Source organism: Dasypus novemcinctus, chromosome 29 (genome assembly GCF_030445035.2).
Source record: "Dasypus novemcinctus isolate mDasNov1 chromosome 29, mDasNov1.1.hap2, whole genome shotgun sequence".
Lineage (NCBI taxonomy): Eukaryota > Metazoa > Chordata > Mammalia > Cingulata > Dasypodidae > Dasypus > Dasypus novemcinctus.
The window spans coordinates 10482833-10495143 of record NC_080701.1 but is presented as its reverse complement, the minus strand read 5'-3'; the positions used below and the strand labels follow the sequence as shown (position 1 = coordinate 10495143).

The window sequence follows — 12311 nt, the reverse complement described above, 5'->3', positions numbered from 1 at the left end:
GGAGCTCCTGGGAGGTGGGTTCACCCAGCCTTCAAGAGGAAGACCCGAGATTCCCGGGAAAACAGGAACTTCTTAAACACCCGCCTGGGTCCTCTTCCAGCCTAACTGAGCTGCTCCCACTTCTGGATTTCTCCAGGACACCCTGGTTCCCACCGGCTTGTCAACGTCTGCCCTATTTCACGCCTGGGTCTTGGTAAACGGGTGGGGTTGGACCTTGGTGGAGGCTAAGCAGAGTGCTCCTTCCACATTTGCCCAGTGCTCTCTTTCGCTCACTTTGGGAAGAAAGGAAAACGGGGCTGGGCTCTCATTAGCTGGGGCGGGCAGCGCTGCCGAGCGGAATTGTCCATCAGGGAAGCCAGGCGGCTGTGGGTTCCAATCCTGCCACCAGCCCCTTTTTGTCTGAGGGGCCGTGGCAAGTCAGTTTGCCCTTCAGGCTTCAGTATTTTTCTCTGTAAAATGGGGACAATAGTGCCTCCCCCAAGGGGTTGCTGGGCACATGGCAGGCAGTTAAGGGCTGCGAATTCAACTCCCATCCCTCTACACTTTAACCAAATTCTAGGAGAAGGTGGTACATCTGAGCACGGGACAGTTTCCTTAAATCCCCTCCACCTTCGTCCTTTTCTCTGCCAAAGCCTCAAAATCATAAAATCATGTCCCGTCCTCTTTTTCCCCTCCCCCCCCCACCTCTTCCCTCAGTCCTGCTACCAGCTAGCCTCACCCAGCCTTCCTGCTCTCAGCTGGGTGGACCCCAGCAGAGCTGCCAGAAACTGCCCCCCGGGAGGGAGGGGCGGGTACCTGTTGGGCAGCGGCCTCCACAGGCCTCTTTCCTGGGTGCTCTTTTTGGGCCGCTTCTCCCACTCGGGCCCTCAGAGCTGGCTGATGAGGAAACACCCAGGTCAAGGTACAACGAGCAGCCGCAGGACGGGGGCTGCCCGAGGCGGGGCGAAGGGCTAGCCCCAGGCCTATCTCCAGCGCCTGCTGTGGAATGCATGAGTCACCGACTGGAAATGGCGCAGCCTCAGGTGCCCCGGCGGCCTGCGGGACACCCGGGGGTCCCGGCCTGCTGCGGGCTCAGCTTTCCCCCCAGCCCCCGCCGCCCACGGCCGGACACCGGAGCCACCCCAAGAGGTTGAGCAATGGGCCCGGGGCGCGGGGTCCGGGGAGCCAGGCGGGCGGGGTCCCCGCGGGGGACACTCTGGTCCTCAGGGCCTGGTCCCGACCCCCGACCTCCCAGCTCCCCGCCCCGCCCGCACCCTTACCCCGCACGTGCTGCGGGATAGGAAGCCTGCGGGGCAGTAGCCCGCGGGGAGGGGGCGCGACGCGGGCTCGGGCTCCGACGGCGCCGGGGCGCGGGGCTGGGGGCGGAGCCTCCGAGCGGGGCGCGGGGCGCGGGGCGCGCCGGGCGGGCGCGGGGCGGCGGGGCCGGGCGGCGTCACCGGAGGCGGAGGGGGCGGAGCCGCGCTCGCAGCTGCCACCGCGCCGGGCCCCGCAGACGCCTCCCGCCCGCCGCCGGGCACGCCGCGCGCTCGGGCTCCCTCCAGACAATGCTGTGGGGCGCCCGGCGGGGCCCCGCGCGGCTCGGCGGGCGACGGCGGGGCGGGGGCAGCGCCCGCCCGAGGTGAGCCCGCGCCGCGGCCCCCGGCCCTGCCTCTTTTTGTCCGGCCGACGTGGAGGGGACTCGGGGAGGGGCGCGGGGTCCGCGCGCGCCGGCCCGCGCCGGCGGCGCCCGGGTGACAGCGGCCCCCGGGGAGGGGAGCGGGCGCCCGGGGCGCGGGGTGGGGGGCGCCGAGCCGGGGAGTCGCGCCACCGGGGGGCTTTTCCGATTCATTCCGCCGCCGCGCGCTGGGAAGCCGGGAAACTTTACTGGAGTTCCGGGAAGGGGGCCCCGCAGAGCTGCTGGATTTGGGGGTCGTGCTCGGGCGAGAGCCGGGAGCGGTTTGGAGATCGCCCGGTTCGGGGATCGCCCACTTTGGCGATCGCCGGGTTTGGAGATCGCCTGGTTTGGCGATCGCGCCGTGTGGAGATCGCCCGGTTTGCAGACTTCTTTTCCGGGGCAAGAGTATTGTCCAAGGAGCAGAGAGGGCGAGGCCGCTGGGGCTGCTCCGACCTGGAGCCCGGGGCGGTCGTTTGGGGACCCCCCGGGGCCCCTGGCTCTTGGGCAGCACCGGCTTGCATGCCAGCCCCGGAGCCCTTGCCCCGAGCGAAGGCCCAGGACCCTGCTAGCAGGTTTTCACCCCTGACTGTGCTGCCCCCTCTCCCGCCGGGGACCCACAACCAGAAAGGAGGCCCTCTATCTTAGGTGCGATGAGTGGGTGTGGAGGGCCCAGCGTCCTGGGGTGGCTCTCCGGAAGCGTCCGCCAGCGCAGGGCCTTGCGGAGCGGGTGGCAGAGCCCAGGGTGCAGGCGAGCACCTGGCTGGAGGCAGGGGCAGGTGCCCCACGGATCCCCGGCCTGCGTCTCCCTGAAGAACCCCTTTTCCTTCTCCCCGTTCATTTACTGAAATGAAATAACTGTCTGCAGTTATTTTGCATCCAGAGGATCCTGTGGGACCGGAGCTCTTACTGCGGTGGGTGCAAAAGCATGTTTCTACCGCTGAGCCTAGAGTGCACGGCAGTGGGAAAAGAAAAAAGAGAATGGAAAGTTGGTGAAACCATGACTTAACCTCCCCGTGTGCGGCAGCGTTGGGGTGTGTTCAGGTTGTCGCTGTCTGACTGGGCAACCCCAGACCCGTGACATGGGCTGAACTCCGGGCAAACGTTTCCATACATACCATGTACATATATTTTTTTTCAGTGTTGCGCTTAATTTAATTGTGCTATATAACATTTTTAATGATTTTTTTTTTCTAGAATTCTGTCATTTCAGGGTAGGGCCTGAGCCACTTGGGATACAATGATAAGGGGCTTTTCCAGCCCAAAATATGTAATGTTTTGGATCTGGTCTTTTTGAATTGTATTCACACATCTTGTGCAGAAGTTTGCAGAGGCAAAGAGATTTTATCCTGACTTGGATCAGAAAGAAGGCTGAGGTATTTTTCTCCTCTCACCCTGCAGCCTCCTACTGAAATGGGGGAATTTGCATAACTCGGAGGGCCGCCTCCCTCGAAGGAATGTGGGCCGGGAAGGTAGCTGGGGAGAGCTGGCACTGGGTGGGCGAGGCTCTCCCGCTCGGTGCGCACCGCTCGCGGTTTCCACCGGCTTTTATTTAAAGCAAGGAGGAGGTGATTCCGGCACAGAACCCTCCGGAAAGGCGTCTTCTCTGGCTTGATGTGGGGTCGACTCTGCTGCGCGTGACCCTGAGAAACCCTGTGGTCCGTGGGCATGGGAGCCGGGGGCTCACGGTGTCCCCTTGGTCACCGACGTCCCCCTCAAGACCTTGGCGTCTTTAGACAGCTGCGTGGTGAGTCGTACCCACCCGGATGTCAGAACTTCAGAGCTGGCAGTGGCAGCGAAGATGGAGGTCCCCGGCTGGCCAGGGGACCCTGGAGGAAGCCTCTCACGTGGGGAATTCAGAGCCACCAAAGTCAGGGCTGGAAGAGGGGGACCCGAGAAAGTGGGGGGCCTGGCTCCGTTGTGACGGGTTTGTGCTCTCGGCAGCCTCTGGCTGGAGGACGGGGGATGCTGCTGCCCTCAGCTGCCTCGTGACTGGTTGCCCTAGGAAGTGGGTGGACGTCCCCTCTGCGGAGAACCCAGTCCTCGAGGAGCGGGTGGGGCTCAAGGGGCCGTGCAGACCTGGCTGCAGGCCCTCTGCGGCCCCTTTGCCTGCAGTAGAGGCGGGGTGGGGGGTAGCCTGGAGCCCGCACCCTCCTGCTCTGCAGGGCGGGCCCCCTCTCTGACCTAGGGGACGGTGGGGTGCAACCTGGCATTGCTGGAAAGCAAAATCCTCCCCTGCACCAAATCGCTGTGGTCTGAGATAGTTGGAGAAGAGAAAACCCAAACTGGCTGTGCATCCTTTGCCTGCGGAATCCTAGTGACCGCTTTCAGGGGAACTCGGTGAGGCATGCACCTGCTACTCGGGCTTCTTTGGGGCGAGTGAGGAAAACCTAACCAGCGGTCATCTTAAAGAGAAGACTCTAGAAGACCCTAACGCCAGCTGCTGAACGGCAAATGGTTGTCTTAGTTCACCATGTTCACTTTACTGTAAGGATGCAGTGGGCTTCGCTGCTGGCGTTGGAGGGAAAAGAAGCAAATTTAGCTCCAGCACTTGTTGACTAAGCGCCGCTTTCTGTGAGTGTGGGAGGCAGGAAAGAGAGAGCACTTCCCCCAAAGATTCTGGAATGCTCTTTGGGGCTCTCATCCCACCTGGTTAGTCCTGTTGATTGTTTAGAGAGCATCAGCCTCCGGCAAATTCTCACGGGAAGAAAGTAGTTGGCCTGCGGTTCTTAAAGAAGATTTTCTTGTGAGCTCTCTTTCTGGGGAGGCAGGTCATTTAAAGAGGGAGAAAAGTGCGCCGAGCAGCACACACAGCACGGCAGGTGGGTGGTGCAGCCCAGGAAGGGGCCGCCCTCAGGGTTGGCACCACTTTCCAGAAACAGCAGAACTCTGCGCCCTGTTTTCATTTCTGTCTTTGCCATTCTGTCCCCATCTATAAAATGGGGACATCAGCAGCATGATGGGGTGCTGTTTGGATGGATTGAATAATGTCTACAAGCCTCAGAGGTGAATTTACAAGGTGCGGTGGTGCGGGCAGTCTGCTTTTGTTTTGACCCTCAAGGCAATCAGCTCTTCCAGCAAGCGGACTCTTGTATTTTCAGAGTTAGGAAAAATAACTATCTGATAAGCTCTCCTCTGTCTTACGTTCTGTCCAGCCGCCCTTGGATGCCAGGACTGCAGTGACACTCATTTCCTTTCCTCTTCTACCTCCACCCCCCCTCCAATCCTGGACTGTAGCGTGAGCCCCTTGACCTCACCTGCTCATGCTCGAAGAGCTCTTAAGGGGCGGTGGGGGGGCAAATTCTCCAGACACGGGACCCAGGGATGGGGAGGGGGCGACAGGCCTACACCCTCCGTTCTCAACCCTTTCCAATCTCGGTCTGCCAGGAAGCGTCAATTACACTGGCGATTTCAGGGCCAAGCCTGAACGGCTCTAGGATGAAGTTGGGTCGTCTGCTGGAAGCCACCGTTTTTAGGTGCGGTCCCACTTCACAGTTCTTTTTTCTCTGGAGTGGGGTCCTAGGCTCTGTGTGCCCCACAGCAAGGAGTCACACACGGGGAGCAGGCTTTGCCTCTCACACCCTGCGTGATTTCTTCCCGAGACGTGCTCAGGATTTTAGGGGACCGAAATGCCTTCTATGCCCTCTACTCGGGTGACAGCTGCTTTTTGTATTTGCAGCTTCTGATCAGGCTATGCGGTTAGATGGTGACTGAAAGCCTCATGAAAAGTGGGTGAGGGCATCCTAACGAACAGAGTGACAATCCTGACCTGTTCTGCCCCTCCCTCCATCCAGCACCCACGGTCATGGGTCATGTCCCTGCCCGGCAAGGGAGACCTCTAATCCAGCCGTGCCCTGCCTTTCCAGGAAGCCGCTCTGTGACCGGCGTCCGCCAAGATCACGCCCCAGCGCCGGGCACAAGATGACCCGGCGCACGGTCCCCTCCAGATGCACCAGGCCGTCCCACTGAACCCCGGGGGCCCGAAAATGTCCGCGTGCAGCGAGTTCGTGGAGCACATCTGGAAGCCCGCGTCCTGCAAGAACTGCTTCTGCCTGCGCAGCGAGCACCCGCCGGCGGCCGGCCGCCCTGGCAGCCTGCCCCCGCCGCCGCGCCTGCCCCCGCGGCCCGAGGCCTGCCGCCCGGAAGATGAGGGCGTGAGCGGCTCGCCCTACTCCAAGCCCACCATCGCTGTGAAGCCCACCATGATGAGCGCCGAGGGGCCGGACGTGTGGTCGGAGGCGGCGCCGGGGGCCGACGTCCCGCAGGTGAGGCTGGCTGCCCCTGGGTGCTCCTGGTACAGCGCCGGGCGACGGGCTGGCGGCCGGGGGGGCTGCTGGAGCAGGTGTCCTCCGGCTTCCCTTGTTCGCCCCGAGATTGCTCTCTCCCGAAGGCTGGGCATTTTGATATTGCACGCCCTGTCGGTCTCTGGGCTAAACCCAGTCCTTCAAAGTTTCATTCTGTTATTTGGAGACAGCGTAAGGGCAGATAAAAATGAAGCTACTTTTAAAAAATTAAAAAACAAACAGTACCTTTTTTTTAAAATTAAGTGTATCACTCATACATAATAAACATACATAAACAATAAGTGTATAATAATAGTTCTGAACTTACCAAACATATATTACATCATGCAGGACTCTTGTAACTTACCCTACCACCAATAACTTACATTGTTGTTAAACCTTTTTAACTAATGATTAAAGAGCATTGTCAAAATATTACTACTGACCAAAGTATTTTCCCCCAACCAAATTATTACTGTTATCTTTATATCATTTATATGTGAACATATGTAAACAATTAGCCATATGGTAAAAGTTGTGAACTTACAAAGCAAACACGCATAGCATCATACAGGGGTCCCATATTCAACCCTCCACCAGCACCTTGCGTTGTTGTGAGACATTGGTTACAAATTATGAAAGAGTATTCTCAAAGTCTTACTACTAATCATAGTCCTTTTCTTACATTTGGTGCAAAGAGCACCTTTTTAAGTGATCATTTCAAATACATACACAAGTAGCAATAATTGCATAAGCAACCCTAGTACCCATCAGCCAGCCTCAGCTATCAACTAATGACCAATCTTGTTTTCATCGCTGCCCCATCCATTTCCCCAGCCCCTAGGATTTTGAAGCTAACCCCAGACTTTATTTCTTAGGTATCTTTAAAAGAGACGCTCTTTTAAAAATATAGACATATATATAATGGCAATGCCATTCTCACACTTAAAGTACGAACTGTAATTCCTTAACATCATCTGATACCCAGCAGTGTTCACGTCTTTTCCATTCCGACCCTTGAATTTTTTTTTATTCCCCCACCTCCTTGCGGCTTGCTTGCCATCTGCTCTCTGTGTCCATTCACTGAGCGCTTTTCTGCATTTTTGCTTGTCTCTCTTTTTTTGTTGCATCACCTTGCTGAGCCGGCTCTCCACGGCACCCGGGCCATCAGCTCTCTGCGGGTGCGGACGAGCCTGCCTTCACGAGGAGGCCCCGGGACACAAACCCAGGGCCTCCCACGTGGTAGGCGGGAGCCCAGCTGATAGAGCCACAGCCGCTTCCCACGACCCTTGAATTCTCCCAGCTTTGATCTGGGATCACTACAGACAGTGGCTCACAGGGAACCCTGTTTGTCTGGAGGCACTGCGGGGCAGGGCTGCCGGCGCCTGCGGCCTCTAGCACAGCGACCGTGCTAGGGCCCGGCCTCCCGCACATGCCACCTGCTCCCATTTCTCCTGCGCGACAGGAAGAGCGGATCCGGAAGGGTGTGAGCGCACCTGGAGACAAAGGTCGCTCTTGAACGGGGGAGGGCTGCTTGAGGAGCGGCGTGTGCGGGAGCGGAGGGGAGCTGCGTGCCGCCCACGGGGTGCCCCACTTTTCCTGAGCCGGTCATGCCCGTTCACCAGGCCACTCCAGAGACTGGAAGTGCCGAGTCATCTTGGAAACGAGCCAGACCCCATGCGGGAGGCTGCTGCTCCAGGAAGGGGGTGGGGTGAGGTGGGACTGTGACCTCATCCTTGGTGGTGGCCGGTTCACTTCTCTGTCTCACAGTTCACCTGGTCCAGCTGCTCGTGCACGCTCAGCCGAGGCCGAGGTCACTGCTGGGACTGGGGAGAGTGGCTCTTTGGCATGGCCCGAAGCAAGGCTAGAGGGACGCACGGGGGGCCATGGCCAGCTCCCCCCACCTCCGGCCCCTGCCCCTACCTCCCACCCCAGGTGCTCTAAAATTTCTTCTGAAATGTACTGTGACAGGGTTATCACCAAACTAACAAAAGTCAAAACTGAACAAAACCAAAGACCTATTTCCAAAGTCCGTAGGAGAACTTATCCCACCAGACAGTTGGGAAGGGGACGGCAAAGTTTTCTCTCGTAGAGTTTCGTTTTCCCCCTTCCTCACAGTCCTAAGCCACGGAGAGTACCAGCTGTGGCTGGACGGTGAGGACCGGGGGCCCAGAGGGGGCCCAGCCATCGAGGAGAGGCCAGGAGGCACTTTGGAGCTGGCCGAGTGGGCAGTCGCGATGCCCTTCCCTGCCAGTGGGAAGGCAGTTGACAGTGCCCTGCCATGGTATAGCAGTTTGATATAATTGATGATTTCCAAAAAGAAATATTAGATAATGCTTGTAATCTGATCTGTACCTGGGCATGATTGGGTTATGATTAGGGCGTTGAGTCCCCATCCCTTGGTGGGTGGGGACTCACAGATAAAAGGCATGGCAAAGGACAGAGTTGAGGGTTTCTGATGTTGGAGTTTGATGTTGAAGACTTAAGCTGGAGCCCTGGAAAGTAAGCACCCAGGGGAAAGAGAAGCCAGCTCCAGAAAGGAACCTTAAACCCAGAGTAAAGCAAGCCCAGAACGTAGGAACCCAGGAAGCCTGAACCCTCGCAGACGTCGGTAGCCATCTTGCTCCAAAAAGACATTGGTGAGGGAAGTAACTTATGCTTATGGCCTGGCATCTAAGCTCCTACCCCAAATAAATGCCCTTTGTAAACACCAACCAGTTTCTGGTCTTCTGCATCAGCACCCTTTGGCTGACTGGTGCACCCATCTCCCCGCCTTTCCCATCAGTACCCTTTGGCTGCCTGGTGCACCCATCTCCCCGCCTTTCCCATCAGCACCCTTTGGCTGCCTGGTGCACCTGTCTCCCTGCCTTTCCCTCTCACAAGGTCTACTGCTTGTCTCTTAGGTCATCTGGAGAGCGGCGCCCAGCAAGCAGGAGGAGGCCCCCAGAGCCTACCTGAGCAGCTTCCGTGCCGCCCCGAAGCCCGGGGCTGCCCCGGCGGACGGCGGCCCTCGATGCCCGCCTGCTTACGCCCTGGTCGGCCTGCACAGCCTGGAGCTCCGGGCCGAGAGGAGTGCCGCCTTCCACCCGGTGGGCTTCCCAGACCAGAACGGCGGGCGAGAGGCCGGAGCCACCTTCTCCTACCAGGAGCTGACCGCCACACAGGAGAGCTTCCGCCAGAAGCTGGCCGCCTTCGCCGGCATGGCATCCGGCTGCGCCAAGGGCCCGGGCCCCTGCTTCTCTGCGCAGCCGCTGCGGGGGTCCGTGCCCTCGGAGGACGACAGCGACCAGCGGCACTCTCCCTCGGGGGACAGCGACGGGGGCGAGTACTGCTCCATCCTGGACTGCTGCCCCGGGAGCCCCATCGCTGACGACCCCTCGGCAACCGAGGGCTCGAGAGCCAGGCACGGCGGAGGGGACCGCTCGCCGTCGCACTGGGACCCGGGGACACGGGCCGGGCCCCCCGCCGGCGAGAAGCACCTGAGCCTCCCGAGGGAGCGCTGCAGCCAGGACCTGCCGGAGGGCCCGGGCCGCCTGGCGCCCAGGCAGCGGTCACCTCCCTTGGAGGCGGCCAGCTCCTGCGACGGGCTGTCCTGTGACAGCAGCAGCAGCGGCTCTGCCCCCCATCTCGACAGTGATTACTGCTCCCTGGTCAAGGAGCCCACACCGGGGAAGCAGCCAGGGCTGGACCGCCACGGGGGCATGTCCAGCCGCTGCCCCGGGCTGAGCGGGGAGCCGCAGCTCCCGGCCCACCCCAGGGGGGCCACCCTTGAGCCCATCTATGCGGAGAGCACCAAGAGGAGGAAGGCTGGCCCCCCGCCCTCCAGACCGCAGGCCGAGGCAGAGCAGGCGCGGACGGGCAGCGCCCGGGCTCAGAGAGCAGCGCCTGGCTGGGCCCGGGACGGCGAGGGTCCCGAGGCGGGCGCCCAGGTGGCGGCCACCATCACTGTCATGGCGGCCCACCCCGAGGAGGACCACCGGACCATCTACCTGAGCAGCCCCGACTCGGCCGTGGGCGTGCAGTGGCCCCGCCGGCCCGGGAGCCAGGACTGTGAGGCCGGCGACAGCGGGGCGTCAGCCGGGCAGGGGCCAGGCTGCAGGGACGGCCGTGCCCACGAGGCCAGGGAGAGCGTGCCCACTGCCAGGCCCGCCATCCCCCCCAAGCTCTCCAGGGGCAGCTCCGGGGGCTCCCCAGTGCCGCCGTCTGCCTCCCTGCTGGCCGACCTCAGTGACAGGAGTGCCAGCGGTGCCCTCAGACCCCAGCCTGTGCCCAGAGGCCCTGCCAACCCCGTGGGGCCTCACCCTGTGCCCAGAGGCCCTGCCGATCCCGTGGGGTCTCACCCTGTGCCCAGAGGCCCTGCTGACCCTGTGGGTCTCCATTCTGTGCCCAAAGGCCCTGCTGACCCCATGGGGTCTCACCCTGTGCCCAGAGGCCCCGCCAACTCCGTGGGGCCCCAACCTGTGCCCAGAGGCCCTGCCAACCCCATGGGGTCTCACCCTGTGCCCAGAGGCCCCGCTGACCCCATGGGGTCTCACCCTGTGCCCAGAGGCCCCGCCGACCCCACTTCTTCCTGCCGTGTGGACGCCGGCCGGGCCTCGCCCCCCATCGCCTCCACCATGGACCAGAGGTGGCCCAGGCTCCAGGCTGCGGCCTGGAGTCACCAGTGCCGCATAGTGGAGGAGGAAGAGCTGGGCCAGGTGCTGCCGGGCCGCGGCCGGGCAGGAGGCGTGGACGCTGGCCCCGCCGGGCCCTCGAGCTCCTCCACGTGGCACCGGCTGCGCCCGCCGGAGGCCGCCTGCGGGCAGAGCAGCAAGGCGGGCGCTGGGATGAGCAAGTCGGCCTCGTTCGCCTTCGAGTTCCCCAAGGACAGAAGCGGCCTGGAGGCCTTTTCCCCCCCACCCCCACCGCCCAAGTCCAGGTGAGTGCCAGCGGCGCCCCCCCCCCTCCCCGGGGTCGTGAGGGAAGCTGGGGTCCCCCCAGGCCCCACCCTGCAGGCGCCCACGTGTTCCAGAGGCCCTCGGGCCTTCGTTCACGTTCCCAGGGTCCCACGTGGCGTCGAGGGCCCGTGGAGTTGCTGCAGCTCGGGCTGGGCAAGCCACCTGCAAGCTGGCTGCTGGTTGGGACTGGCGGTTTGGAATGACTCTTTCAGAGAAGCACTGCCAGGCCACCGCACTCTTTTTTCGTGCCCATCCTTTAACAATCTGCTACTCTCTTCCCCATCTCTCTAAGTGCCTCAAGCAGGCTTTCGCAGGGAATCCCTGAAGTTTTCCATTCGTGTGCACCTGAAATGGGGGGCCACAGGAAGCTTCGCTATAGGATTTTGGGGGATGGAGAGGTGGAGAGGCCACTGGCAATGCCATTTGTGCCCTTGTGACTTCATGGCAGGCGCTGGCCCTGGAGCCAGAGGCAGAGGGTGGAAGCTGTGTGTGGTTTATAACCCTCAGATGCGGTTTCTCGAAGAAAAATCGGTACTTTCATTTCAGCATTCTGTAACTCCGCTCTCTCCACTGCTTCACTCTTCTCTCCTGCCAGTGGAAAGCACCTTTAAAAGGCGCAGGAAAAATAAATGCCCTTTTTTTTAAGCTCTTGAGCCGTGCATGGAATTTAAATTCCGGCGGCAAACATTGCCTTGATTGGAGTGAAACGGATTCCTGTCAGGGAAAGGTGAAACCTGCTGTTTTTCAAAAATTACGACGGCCTTTCTGAATCAGCCTTCTCCAGTCGTGTCATTTCCAGGATCTCTGTCTCGGCTTGGCGTGTCTCCGGATGGATGGCGCAAGCAGGGGGCTTGACCCAGGCGAGAGGCAGCCGTGTCCTTGACGTTGAGCGCTCCGGCGCGGCGGTGGTGCTTGTCATAACCACCTTCCGTTGTCTCGTGTTGCACTGTCCGCCTGCCACGCGGAATCGACAGTGCTCAGATTCTCAGGTGACGGCTGCAGGTGCAACCCCCCGAGTGACAATGGCGGCTCAGCCTCCGAGAAGAGCTCGGTCCAGGTGGCCCTGGCCGCGGCGCAGGTGCTGACCTCAGGGCCTTAGCCATACTCCCGCCTTTTCGCCTCACAACATCCCTGGGCGGTGGGATTTCCCTTCCCAGTTTTCCACGTGGAGAGACAGGGAGCCTCTGCCCGTCAGCACGCCAGCGGGCAGAGGAGCGTGAGCAAGGCGTGCCAGTAACACGCCAGCCTTGTGTGCGTCTGCCTCGTGCTGTGGCGAGGCACTGGAAAGGGCCAGCTTTGGCCTCAGGACCCCGGTCTGCGTCCCGTCGCTCCCACCACAGCCTGCGTGACCTTGAGCGAGCCACTTGCTGTGCCTGAACCTGACTCTTCCTTAGGATGGGATGATAGGACACTTTCATAACATAACACCCTCTCCTAGGA

At 60.9% G+C, this 12311-nt stretch overlaps 1 protein-coding gene across 2 annotated transcripts in view; it reads left to right on the top strand.

Moving 5' to 3' along the window:
- The first annotated feature begins 953 nt into the window (after positions 1–953).
- PRAG1 (PEAK1 related, kinase-activating pseudokinase 1) overlaps positions 954–12311 on the top strand; it is a 53050-nt gene continuing 41692 nt past the window's right edge. The window contains exons 1-3 of one of the 2 annotated variants that reach the window (XM_058290095.2): positions 954–1128; positions 5518–5916; positions 8838–10852. In XM_058290095.2, coding sequence (XP_058146078.1) covers positions 5599–5916; positions 8838–10852 — 2333 coding nt within the window. In that variant the 5' untranslated portion in view covers positions 954–1128; positions 5518–5598. Of the gene's footprint in view, positions 1129–1488; positions 1619–5517; positions 5917–8837; positions 10853–12311 lie in introns of those variants that run through there. The other variant, XM_058290094.2, reaches the window with a different exon arrangement.